Source organism: Myotis nattereri, assembly GCF_964212035.1.
Source record: "Myotis nattereri genome assembly, chromosome: 10".
Lineage (NCBI taxonomy): Eukaryota > Metazoa > Chordata > Mammalia > Chiroptera > Vespertilionidae > Myotis > Myotis nattereri.
The window spans coordinates 81,685,834-81,698,033 of NC_138085.1; the positions used below are offsets into that span (position 1 = coordinate 81,685,834).

Below are 12,200 nucleotides of genomic sequence, written 5' to 3' on the forward strand. Positions count from 1 at the left end.
TCCGGAGGTCTGTTTGCTGTGCTCACTCACCGTTCACACGCTCCACACGTGTGCCCCGAACTGGGCCTGCTCACGGTGCTGGGGGTGAGTGCTCAGCAGGACAGGCCAGGCCCGCTCTCGGGGCCCTTCCTGCTGCTGGGGAGACAGCAGAGAAGCAGCGTCCCGGCAATGCCGCGGCCCAGCACCCCTGCTCTGCTGGGGTCCCTGCCGTGGGCTTGCAGTCTCCATTCTGCGGATGACTCTGCCTCCTCCGGAAAGAAAAGTGACACCTCCTGTCCCTTCTAGTTCCACCACCTGTGACTCATCGCCCCACACACCCCCGTCCGTCCCCACTGCCGCCTTTCTCTTCTGGCCTCAGAGGACGGACAGGCTGCCCTTCTTTGAGGTCAGCACCGCCTCCTCTGCTCACCCCCAATCCTCGCATCTCCCCCCTTCACTCTCCTTTATCGTCTCACTGTCAGTCTCCCCATCTCTCCGCTCAGCTTGCAAACAAGCTCAGTCGCCTTCTAACTAAAATCCTCCCCTTCGGGCTCCGAGTCCCCCTACCCACCGCCCCATCTCGCTCCTTCCCAAACGGGAGGCCTCTGGCACCGCCTGAGTCCTGACTGCCCACACACCTGGGTTCGCCCGACAACGGAGGACCTACTGTGTGCTCATTGTTGGGAGAACAACGTGGGACACGACAGGCAAGGCCACCTACCTCGGGAAGCTCACAGTCCGGGTGGAAACGGGTCATAGGCAGTTGTGGGGGTTCAGAACCAGCCACCCCGAGATGCGCCTCTGTGGTGTGTGGATTATTCGAGCTAAAGCCAACCGAGACCCGGGGGCTCCAGAGAAACTCCTGCTCCACTTCCTTTAATTTTCTAGAGGCATTTGAATTAGGGACCTTGCCCGTAATAACAGATGGCCAGGTCACCCTTCCGATCTGTTTAAAGGGAGAGCAAACTGCCACTTACGGAATGCCTGCTCTTCCTAGCGTCCTGCACTGTCCCTTTGTCGTCCCTTGGTACCCACAAAATTAAATTTGATTTTCTCTTGTCAATCTTGTTGATCTGATTCTTCAGCCGGCCAAACGGACCGGAGGATGACAGGGGAAACTTTCCCCTTCCCAGCACAAGAAACACGAGAAATTTACTTTGTTTTTTCACAGTTCTAGGAGGAAAGGGGTAAGGGGACTGAGCGTGACCGGGAAAACCCACTTTCAATAGGGTTGTGTCCCTGAAGACACGACCCAGACGCCCGAGGCACGGAGGGACGAGGGAGCAGGAAGTGCGATGCCCGGTGGCAGGAAACGGCTGGCTCGGTCGGGGAGGTGTGTGCAGGTAGGGCTTTCCCTCCTCAGTTTGCAGAGATCTGCTTCATTCATTTTTTTAAAATATATTTTTTTATTGATTTCAGAGAGGAAGGGGCGGGGGGAGAGAAACAGCAATGATAAGAGAGAGTCATGGATCAGCTGCCTCCTGCACGACCCCTACTGGGAATCGAGCCCACAACCCGGGCATGTGCCTGACCGGGAATCGGCAGTGACCCCCTGGTTCTTAAGTCCCCGCTAACCCTGACCCAGCCACGCAGGCCGGGCCGCTGCACGCGTCTCACTGCACCGCGCTCCTCGCCGGGTCACCGCAGTGCGTTTGGAGGATGCTGTGGTGAACATGCTCGTCTGGGTCTTTGGTTAAACACACGGGCACATTGCTGTTGACTCTGCATCTAGGAATGAAATTGCTGGGCCTTCGGGTCTGTCCACTCAGCTCCTATGGAGGATTCAAATGGTTTCCCCGAGGGATCGCACTCCGTCCCACGCCCACCTGCAGTGCGTGGCCGTGCCTGCCGCTGCGCGTCCTCACGGACCCTGGTGCTGCTGGGGTGTTAGCCCTCAGATGTGTGTGTGATAACAGCACGTGTGGCTTTCCTTTGCATTTCCCTGGTGACTGGTTATGTCAAGTACACTTCCATGTGTTTATTGGTCACTAACCTACTAACACATCTTTATTGGATTGTTTGTTTTATTCATGACTGAGTGGCAAGGCTTCTTTCTATTTCCTGGCTACCAGACCTTTGCCAGGTATGTTTTGTGAAAATGTTTTGTGAATATTTCCCCCCACTCTGTATTTTTTTTAAAATATATTTTATGGATTTTTTACAGAGAGGAAGGGAGAGAGATAGAGAGTTAGAAACATCAATGAGAGAGAAACATCAATCAGCTGCCTCCTGCACATCTCCTACTGGGGATGTGCCCGAAACCCAGGTACATGCCCCCGACCGGAATCGAACCTGGGACCCTTCAGTCCGCAGGCCGACGCTCTATCCACTGAACCAAACCGGTTTCGGCATCACTCTGTATTTTGTCTCTTCATTTTCTTTTCTTTTTTAAAAATATATTTTATTGATATTTTACAGAAAGGAAGGATGAGGAATAGAGAGTTAGAAACATCGATGAGAGAGAAATAATCGATCAGCTGCCTCCTGCACACCCCCTAGTGGGGATGTATCTGCAACCAAGGTACGTGCCCTTGACCAGAATTGAACCTGCGTCCCTTCAGTCTGCAGTCAAACCAGTCAGGGCGTCTCTTCATTTTCTTAACTGTGATTTTTGATGATCAGAAGTTTCTAATTTTTATAAAACTACTAATTGTTGCTTTTTAAAAAAAAAATTATGGCTTTTTTGTGGTATGTGGATTATTTGAGCTAAAGGCACAAGTCCCCATCCCCCAAGTCACAGGCTATTCTGTTTCTTTTTTGTTTGTTTCTGAAAACAAGTTTTATTTAAATAAGGGTTTAAATACATAACATTAAAACTGAAGGAGGGGAAAAAACACCCCAAAAACCTTTTTTTTTTCACTTCACATGGCATTGGGCAGCTGTTGCTAGTGAGTTGCAAGCTCTGCAGCTAGCTACATGGCTGACACTTCAGCTTGAAATTTGTTCCCTTGTCAAAAGTTTAACTCGGATAGAAGGTGGGCCTCCAATTATGGTGTTTGGACAATTAGCTAGGATCTGTCTGGTCAAAAAGGCCCTGGTGGCAGCCAGAAGTCCTTACACCTCCTGGAGGGAAGGTGGCGGCTGCTCTGGGCTCCATCACCTGGTTAGGTGTAGGTCTGTGACTGCAGAGGTTCCCCCTAGTGGTACAGGTGCTGCTGCCACCTTACCCCTCCTTACCCCTCTCCCCTCAGCGTCACTGAAGGCTGCTCGGGCGGGCGCGGACGTTCTCTGAGGGCAGGGAGCTCTGGCGAGGAGCTTGGCCAGACGTGGGCTTGGCTGAAACATCACGGTATTGCTCCGGTTCAGGCTGGCACTGCCAGGCGCTGCGGCGTGACCTCTGTTTGAATGAGGGACCGCAGGACTGGACAGCATGGCTCTTTTCAGTTTATTGCATGAAGGAGTTAACGAGTCCAAGTGAAAAGCAGACCCCAAACGGTTACATTATACAAGCTGTGAGGTTTTTAAACTTGTGACAAGGGACAGAAGGGAAATTCTACTCATTGCAAAGAAATCCTCACTAAAGCTTCTGTGAGCCAAAAGCGCTTAAAACCCACGACCCTTCAGCTGGTCGTCCTTAGCCAGTCCACGCTCCAGGGGGAACTGGCATATGTTCTTGCGCTGGCCACCCTGCAGCTGAATTACTTCTCCATGTTCTGGATGCTCCATGACAGTACCAGAGCAGGCCAATTTCTTCTTAAAGGCCTTCACGAGTTCCTTTTTATCGCAATCACCAGCGATTCCTTGGGCAGCGGTAAGGGTCTTCCTGCCATTTCTCTGTTGGATTCTTATATGGATATAACCCTCAGTGCCAGCGGGAAGCAGGTCATCACCCTTACTTGCAGCAGCAAAGGGGCTGAAAGAGTGGAGGTTCTGGATAGCGGACATCCGATACGATTCCTTTTCCTCGGTGGAAACGGCCTGCGGAAGGCTGCGGCGGGAGAAGGCGGGCAGGGCGGACGGGGCGTCGGGAAGCGAAGCGAGGGGGGCTCAAGGGGAAGGTCGCTGAGTCCTCGGCGGTGGCTCAGTCACTGGGGCCTGTTCTGTTTCTTTTAAAAAGCTTTATGGTTTTAACGTTGAGGTCTGGGTTTATGATCGTGGTTTGGGGATGGTGTGAAATAGGACAAAGCTCCTTTTCCCCACACGTGTGTCCTGCTTGTCCCCGCATCGCTGTTGGAAAGCACGTCCTTCGCTCACCGGGCTGCCTTGGTGCCTGTGTTGAACATCAGGCGACGGCATTAGCTGGGTCTCTTTCCGGGCTTTTTAATCTCTTCCCTGATCTGTCTGTTGATTCTTCCTCCGGGATCACACTGTGTCGGTCACTGTAGCTTTACGTATATGGTGTGTCATGAAGTCAGCTAGCAGGAAACCTGCTAACCCCCCACCATCCCCGCAAGTGTTTTGAAAAAAAGCACAAACGACAAACATTTTGCGTTTTTACACATTCTCAAGCAGTGATGGCGAACCTTTCGAGCTCGGCCTGTCAGCATTTTGAAAAACCCTAACTTAACTCTGGTGCCGTGTCACATATAGAAATTTTTTGATCTTTGCAACCATAGTAAAACAAAGACTTATATCTTTGATGTTTGTTTTATATATTTAAATGCCATATAACAAAGAAAAATCAACCAAAAAAATGAGTTCCCGTGTCACCTCTGACACGCGTGTCATAGGTTCGCCATCACTGTTCTAGAGTCAGCTTGACAATGTCTGCCAAAAAATAACAATTAAAAAGCCTGCTGGGATTCTGATGGGGGTCGCATTATATCTATAGGTCAATGTGGTGAGAATGGACATCTTAACAATAAGTCTCATCCTGAGTAATTTTGTTGTCACCCCCATTCCTCCCCCACCCACCGCTGCCTGCCTCTGGCCTGACTCTGAGACTGGGAGGCAGCCTTGCCCTGCCCTCAGCCCCCACGGCAATCCTGAGGGACTGCTGACTTTCTCGCTAGATATCCGGGCCCGGCCTCACTGTTACTGCCTGCACCGTGCTGGCGCAGGCCGCCCTCCTGACCCTCCTGGGTCACTGCAATCACCGCTTCCCCAGCCGGACCCGTAACTCTAGCTGCACGCGCGCCTCGGAGAGACAGCTCGTGCACCACTGCGCCTGCCACCACCCCGCCTGGCGCCCATGAGCTCCAGGGTGAAGTCCACGCGCCTTAACTTGAACTGCACACGGTCAGGATCTGGCCCTTCCGACCTTTCAGCTCATTTCCTGCCAGTCCCTGTGCCTTCCTCGTCCTCAAAGCCTCGCCAGCCCCTGCTCGGTGTGCCCATCATGGCCTGCACACAGGACTGGCCACGTCATGCACGGCCCCTCATTCAAAAATGACTAAGCCCGGCCGGTGTGGCTCAGGGGTTGAGCGTCGACCTATGAACCAGGAGGTCACAATTCGATTCCTGGTCAGGGCACATGCCCAGGTTAGGAACTCACTCCCCAGTGCAGGGCGTGCAGGAGGCAGCCCATCCATGATTCTCATCATTGATGTTTCTATCTCTTTCTCTCTCCCTTCCTCTTTCTGAAATCAATAAAAATGGCGAGACAGCAGCATGCTAAACCATGTGAGGCCTTTGTGACGTGGGGCCAGTGGGCTGCCGTGTCCTCTGCGTGCCCCACACTCGTTGCTGTCTCCGTGTCTGTGGAGCCGGCCGCCCCAGAGTGTGGAGGCCCAGCAGGTCATCCGTGAGGTGAGGTGCTCTCTTCCAGGGCCACCAGCTTTGTGTTTTGTTTTAACCTGACCGCTTAAGTGCTCTTGGTAGAACACTCACTAGCCTTACAGCCCAGTGCCTCAGTGCCGAACACAGTCAACAAATGGCCCGGGTGAGCCCCGCTGTGACCAGGGCACAGGGAGCTCCAAGGCTGTGGCTGAAACGTCAGCCGGCAATTCCATCCCAAAGGCGGAGGCTGCGATGCGCTTGCAAGGACAGCTGTCACCTTGCAGCCACTCGGGGTCTCATTCACCTGGGCTCCCGCGCAGGAAACAGCCGAGCTTCTTCACGGCGTGCCGTCCACCCACCACGCCCGCCCGTCTCCGTCCCAACGCCCTGGAGCACGCGCACTGTCCTGCGTGTCATGGACACGAAGTGCAAGTGTGAGATTGAAGCAGGACACGGGCAGGAGGCGGCACCCCACTTCTGCGGCCGGGCGTAGGGTGTTTCCTGCCCTCTGGTTTGGGGCCCGGGCCCTGGAGAGGATCTTCACGGTCAAGTCGGGCGAGCCTTTCGGTGCGTCTTCGCTCAGCTTCCCTGGCTGGAGTTCTCCCATCCAGAGCTCCCTGGCGGCGGGAGGGGTGGGGGGGCGGGGGGCGCCTGTGTCCCAGGCAGCCTTTTGTTCCTCAGATGCCTGAGGCATGGCCATCGGCCCAGGACATGGTTGGCTGATGTGAGGAGGCTGCTGGGGAGGAGGGGGAGCCCCTGTGGGTCGGAGACAGCACTCGGAGGGGTGACATTTCCGCTGAGTTCTGGAAGGCACAGAGTGGCCGGCCATGGGAACGCTGCAGGCGGAGCATGCCAGGCAGAGAGAACAGCGCGCAGAGGCCCCGGGGCCAGAAGGCAAGAGAGCACTGGCTGCGGCCCCTGCACGGCGCTCAGGTCAGGGCCCAGACGGCTGCAGGCGGGCGGGTCGCTCTTGTCCGCTCAGCAGGGAGTTCGGGTTGGAAGGTGTGCACCCTGGTTACTAAGCCGGGGACTGATCTATTCTGATGCAGTATTTGACGAGTCTCTGAGGGCTGAGGGGAGAGCTGGCGGCAGCAGGGAGGAGGGGAGGCTGGGACCCTGAGGTGGTGGCTGCAGGAACGTCCTGTGCTCTGGGGCGGCCGGCGGTGGATCTGGGTTCAGTGGGTCCTCACGGGGTAGACTTAGGCCGGGCCCAGCCTCCCTCACCCCCGTTTGGTTTCTGAGCTGGTTTCCTCGCTTTCCTGGGATTCCTTTTCCTTTTAGATCGGCCAGAGTCTGTGACTGTCATTTGCGAGTAACAACCTGGCGGATGTGGGATAGAACCACAGAAGAGGGAGAGGGCGAAGAGAAGGAGGATGCGGGGGTGAGGAAGGAGAGGGGGAGGGGAGGAAGCTTCTGGAATGGCAATTAATAATTGGACATTTAAGGTTAAATAGAGCCTGCAGCTTAACTACTTTGTTTTCTGATTATAGTTTTTTTTTTTATTGTTTAAAGTTTTACATATGTCTCCTTTTTCCTCGATTGACCTCCCCCCAGCCCTCCCACCCCCGAGGGCACGCCCCCACTGCCCCAGTGTCTGTGTCCATTGGTTCTGCTAATGTGCATGCATACAAGTCCCTTAGTTGATCTCTAACTGCCCCCTATTTTTTTTTCTCTTAAACAATACTCAATGTTTTGGTTCCCAGGAGTAAATAATAATAACTAATACTTGGTGTTAACTATGTGAGGCACTGTGCTTCATATGTACCATATTTCATTGAATCTAAAGTCCACTCATTAACTCGAAGTTGCACCATTACTCATGTACCACTGGAGGGGAAAAATACTGTCAATGAAACACGCCTGACACGCAAACCACATCCTTATTTCAGGGATGTTAAAAATAGATGCCTTGGACTCAGCGATCTATGGCCTATATTCATTTAGCTTGACAACAGCCCTTCGAGGTACAGATGAGGAAACGGAGGGAGGGAGCGACCAGGTTAACTCGCTCGATGCAGGTGCTGTCCGGGGGCCAGGATTTGTACCCAGGCGGGATGGCTCTGAACTCCAAGCATGGGCATCAAATAATTCGTCATATCAAGTTCATTACAGCCCAGGGACGGAATGCTGTGTCCTCAGTGAAGAGCAATCCTGGACTGTGTAGGTCAAGCCCTCGGGCCAGTGACTGCGGGGAGAGTGGTGCTGGCCCTGAAGATCAAGGACACCTTGTTCATCTCACAGAAAACACGGTGGTCCCTCCTGTGCAGTTCCTGGCCCTAAGGATGACATTCGTCCTAATTTATTTTTGGTTAATCCTCACCTGAGGATATTTTCCATTGATTTTTAGAGGGTGGAAGGGAGCGGGAGAGACACAGAGTGAGAAACATCAATGTGAGAGAGACACATTGATTGGTTGCCTTCCGCACGCCCTGACCAGGGCTGGGAATCGAGCCTGCAACCAAGGTTCATGCCCTTGACCGGAATCAAACCCAGGACCTTCAGTCCTCGGGCCGACGCTCTATACACTGAGCCAATCCGGCCAGGCCAGCTATGACACTTCCTGTTGGGGAGACACGATGTGTGCATGGACCGGTTTGAAAAAACAATCATCTGGCACTGAAATACGCTGTTTTAATGACCAAAGGCCAACATGTTTAGGAAAAGAATTGGGACTTCGGGTCAGGATGAGGAGTGGTCGATTAACTGATTCATTTTTACAAAAAATACTGAAAGTGGGCCATACGCCAGGCACTGGGTCGGTCCCAGGGAACCCACTGATGCGTGAACAGTCCTGTCATCAAGTCTAGATGGAGGGGGCGGCCAGAAAAGCACATTACAATCTCTAAAGATGGCTGCCATAGATTTGTTTCAAAATCATTCCAAATAATCCAAGAGTGAGGGCGTGGTGAGGGTATAGCTAAAACCCGAGGGGTGGGTCATGTGTGAATTGTCAAGCTAAGTGATACATATGTGAGTTGAAGACATTACACTTTTAAATATGTTACAAGATTTTCCTAGAGTAACCATCACGATGGAGAAAAAACAAGAGTGAAGAACATGTTCAAAAGGAGCCCACCCCGTTTCATAAAGAACGAAGCTTTGTGGGCTCTTTAAAAGAGACACTTTTGCCCTAACCGGTTTGGCTCAGTGGATAGAGCGTCGGCCTGTAGACTCAAGGGTCCCAGGTTCGATTCTGGTCAAGGGCATGTACCTTGGTTGCAGATACATCCCCAGTAGGGGGTGTGCAGGAGGCAGCTGATCGATGTTTCTAACTCTCTATCCCTCTTCCTTCCTCTCTATAAAAAATCAATAAGATATATATATTTTTTAAAAAGGGTGTTTTCCTTAGCGGGGGAGGTTGTGGTGATTTAAGGAAACCAGGGAGCCTGAGAGAACGTCCAAGCATAGATATCGGGTAGAGCAGCGGTTCTCAACCTGTGGGTCGCGACCCCTTTGGCAGTCGAACGACCCTTTCACAGGGGTCGCCTAAGACCATCCTGAATATCAGATATTTACATGACGATTCATAACAGTAGCAACATTACAGTTATGAAGTGGCAACGAAAATAATTTTATGGTTGGGTCACAACATGAGGAACTGTATTTAAAGGGCCAGAAGGTTGAGAACCACTGGGGTAGAGGATTACAGCCAAGTTCAGTATTACTATGCTTGTAGGATGTGCTCCTTGTATTTTTATAATAAAAACCTATCAAAAAAGATATAATTGCCTTCAAAGGTATTTATACAGTACAGCGAAAGCACAGGACAATGAGCAAGATACCCAACGGGTGAGTCCTGATGAGCTGGTAGGATATGGATATAAGGAGGAGGGGAAGGTACTGCAGTCCAGACTGGCCTAGGGTGAGATTCCAAATCAGAACCCGAAACTGATGCTGGCGAGACACAAGGCAACCCCAGGGGTCAGTGGGAAGTAAAGTGAACTGGTCTGGGACCCTTAATTACTAAAGTTAGGAGCGGGATCTATTTACACACCTTACACCCAATACATAACAGTAAGTGACGGATGCTACTTTACAGGCAGTGGGCATTTACAATGCATTCTTGGAAATAACAGAGGGAATGTTATTGTGCATAAAATTATTCCAGATTTCTTGAAAGTCACCCTGCAGAGTTTGTAAGATAAGCGTCTTCCATCTTGGTGACTTGCTTAAAGGATCTATCTACCGTTCTGCAGCCCAGGATCTTTCTGCAGGCGCCACACTGCCTCCCCGCGGAGGGTGTCAGGCCTGCGTGTTAGTGACAATAAAACCAAACCGCTAAGTGCAGAATTGTGTACCTGCCACCAGCGGGCACGGCCTGTGCTCAAGGCGACCCACCCGCCTGCCCGGTGCGGGAGGTGAGTCTTAGGTTCCAGGTTCAGAAGGGCCCCTGTGCCCCCCTCAGGTTCTCAGGTCCTCACGGCGACCAGGGCGGTTCTCTGTGCAGATGAAGATCAACGGAGAAGCGGAAGAACCTTCGGAAAACCATGGGCGTTCGGGGCTGTGTCGGTCGCCATGGCCACACGCCCGTCTCAAAGGCCATTCGCTTTAAACCCCCTCCTCCCGGATCTTCACCCCCTCCTTCCACTATTTTATGCCTCAATGTCCTTCCTTAGCGGGAGAGTGTCTAACAAATCCAGACCAAATATTTTTAAAGATAACATTTCTTTCTCTTTTTTTTAGAGAGCGAAGAAGAGAGGGAGAGATAGAAACATCCATGATGAGAGAGGACCATTGGTTGATCGGCCGCCTCCCGCACGCCCCTCCTGGGGACGGAGCCCGCAGCCCGGGCTGCGCCCTGACCGCGAATCGCCCGGTGGCCGACGCGCAACCACGGAGCCACTGGCCGGGCACAAAATAACACTTTCAACACACGATGTGGAGGAGCATTTATTGGTAACGTAATGTTGCAGAGACATCGCAGGGAAAACACGCTTCCACTCCGAATTCCCTCCACCGAGCCCGCAAGGCCTGGGGTCGGCCCACACCGCCCGCCTCCCCGCCCGGGACCGCGACCCTTCGGCCTGGGCAGCGGCCCCGAGGGCTTCCTATCGCTCAGGACGCTGCGGGGAAGGAGAGCGGCTCCCGCCCGATCAGGGTCGCGGGCAGCCCCGCCGCCGCAACCAGCAGCCGCCCACTGCCCTCAGCCGCCGCTTCCCGCTTCCGGGAATACGCGCTTCCGAAGCCGGAAGTGCGTCATCACCCCGCGCCCGCGCCGCAGAAGCCAGGGGAGGCGAGGCTCGCGTGCACCGCCAGGACCGCGGCGCTGACGGGATCCCGTGCCGCGCCTCCACGCCGCCATGCAGGTCTCCAGCCTCAACGAGGTGAAGATCTACAGTCTCAGCTGCGGCAAGTCCCTTCCCGAGGTGAGTGCCCCGGGGCCTCCTCGGGGCGCCGTCCCTTCCGCCCGGCTCCCGGCCTGTCGCAGCTGGGCCCTCATCCCCCCCGACCCGGGGAGTTCCGGGGCCAGAGCCGGTGCCGGGGAGCCGTGGGCACCGGGAGACGAGCACCGGGGGCGAGCCGGTCCGTGAGCTCTAAGGGAACTTGTAGGACGGAGGGCGCGTCCCTCTGCGCGTCTGGGGCTGTTCGCAGCCGCTGTCACACGAGGAGGAGACCTGACGGGTGGCTGACAGGTCTCCCCCTCATTTTAACGCCCGTTCAAATGTACTTCGTATTGATTTTAGACAGGAAAGGAGAAGGAGAGGGAGACGTATCAGTGATGAGAGAGGATCATGGATGGGCTGCCTCCTGCACGCCTCTCCCTCCCCAGGATCGAGCCCACAACCCGGCATGTGCCCCGACCTCTTGGTTCACGGGTTGATGCGCAGCCCCTGAGCCAGGCCGGCCGGGCAGGGCGCTCGAACCTTCGGGCCGTAGTGATTTCCCGGCATCTTAGGGCAGAGAGTGGGCAGGGGCTGGGAAATGAGCGGTTCTCTCCTCATCTCACGGTTACGTTCCGGCAGATCTTGGAGGCCGCTTCCCCGGGCCACAGGAGTTGCTCTAAAGTAGTGGTTCTCAACCTTCTGGCCCTTTAAATACAGTTCCTCGTGTGGTGACCCAACCATAACATTATTTTCGTTGCTACTTCATAACTGTCATGTTGCTACTGTGATGAATCGTCATGTAAATATCTGATCTGCAGGATGGTCTTAGGCGACCCCTGTGAAAGGGTCGTTCGACCGCCAAAGGGGTCGCGACCCACAGGTTGAGAACCGCTGCGCTAAGACGCGGAGGGACTCGGGAGGTAGGCTGGTGGGGCTTGCTGATGGATTGGGTGGTGGCGAGGAGGCCTCCGGTGAAGGGAAGGAAGGAATCAGGAGAGAACTCCTGGGTTTTGGATCTGAACACACCCGGCTACGTGATGGGGACGGGGAGCTAACGAGCAGAAGGTATCAGGAGTTTTATTTTTGCTACTTAAGGTGTGAAGCCCTAGTAACATCAGCGGAAACGTTGAGTAAACAGCTGTGTGTCTGTTAGTATGGCGATCTCTCTTGTCTTCGTTTAAGGCAATTCTGGCGTAAACGGCTCGTTTTTCTGTACCTGCTTCAGAGGCGAGGTACAGG

The 12,200-nt window shown here is 53.8% G+C and overlaps 2 protein-coding genes across 2 annotated transcripts in view; one reads left to right on the top strand and one right to left on the bottom strand.

The window, feature by feature from the left end:
• Nucleotides 1-3,522: 3,522 nt before the first annotated feature.
• Nucleotides 3,523-3,864, bottom strand: LOC308525810 (eukaryotic translation initiation factor 1-like; the record flags this gene model as incomplete). Its single annotated transcript, XM_081100656.1, has 1 exon — nt 3,523-3,864. The coding sequence occupies one exon, from the start codon at nt 3,862-3,864 to the stop codon at nt 3,523-3,525; it is 342 nt and encodes a 113-aa protein (XP_080956782.1).
• Nucleotides 3,865-10,854: 6,990 nt separating this feature from the next.
• The window catches only part of NOL10 (nucleolar protein 10), a 58,427-nt gene continuing 57,081 nt past the window's right edge, over nt 10,855-12,200 (top strand). The window contains exon 1 of the mRNA XM_081101427.1: nt 10,855-11,003. Within this exon, the coding sequence (XP_080957553.1) occupies nt 10,938-11,003 (66 nt within the window). The 5' untranslated portion in view covers nt 10,855-10,937. The remainder of the gene's footprint in view (nt 11,004-12,200) is intronic.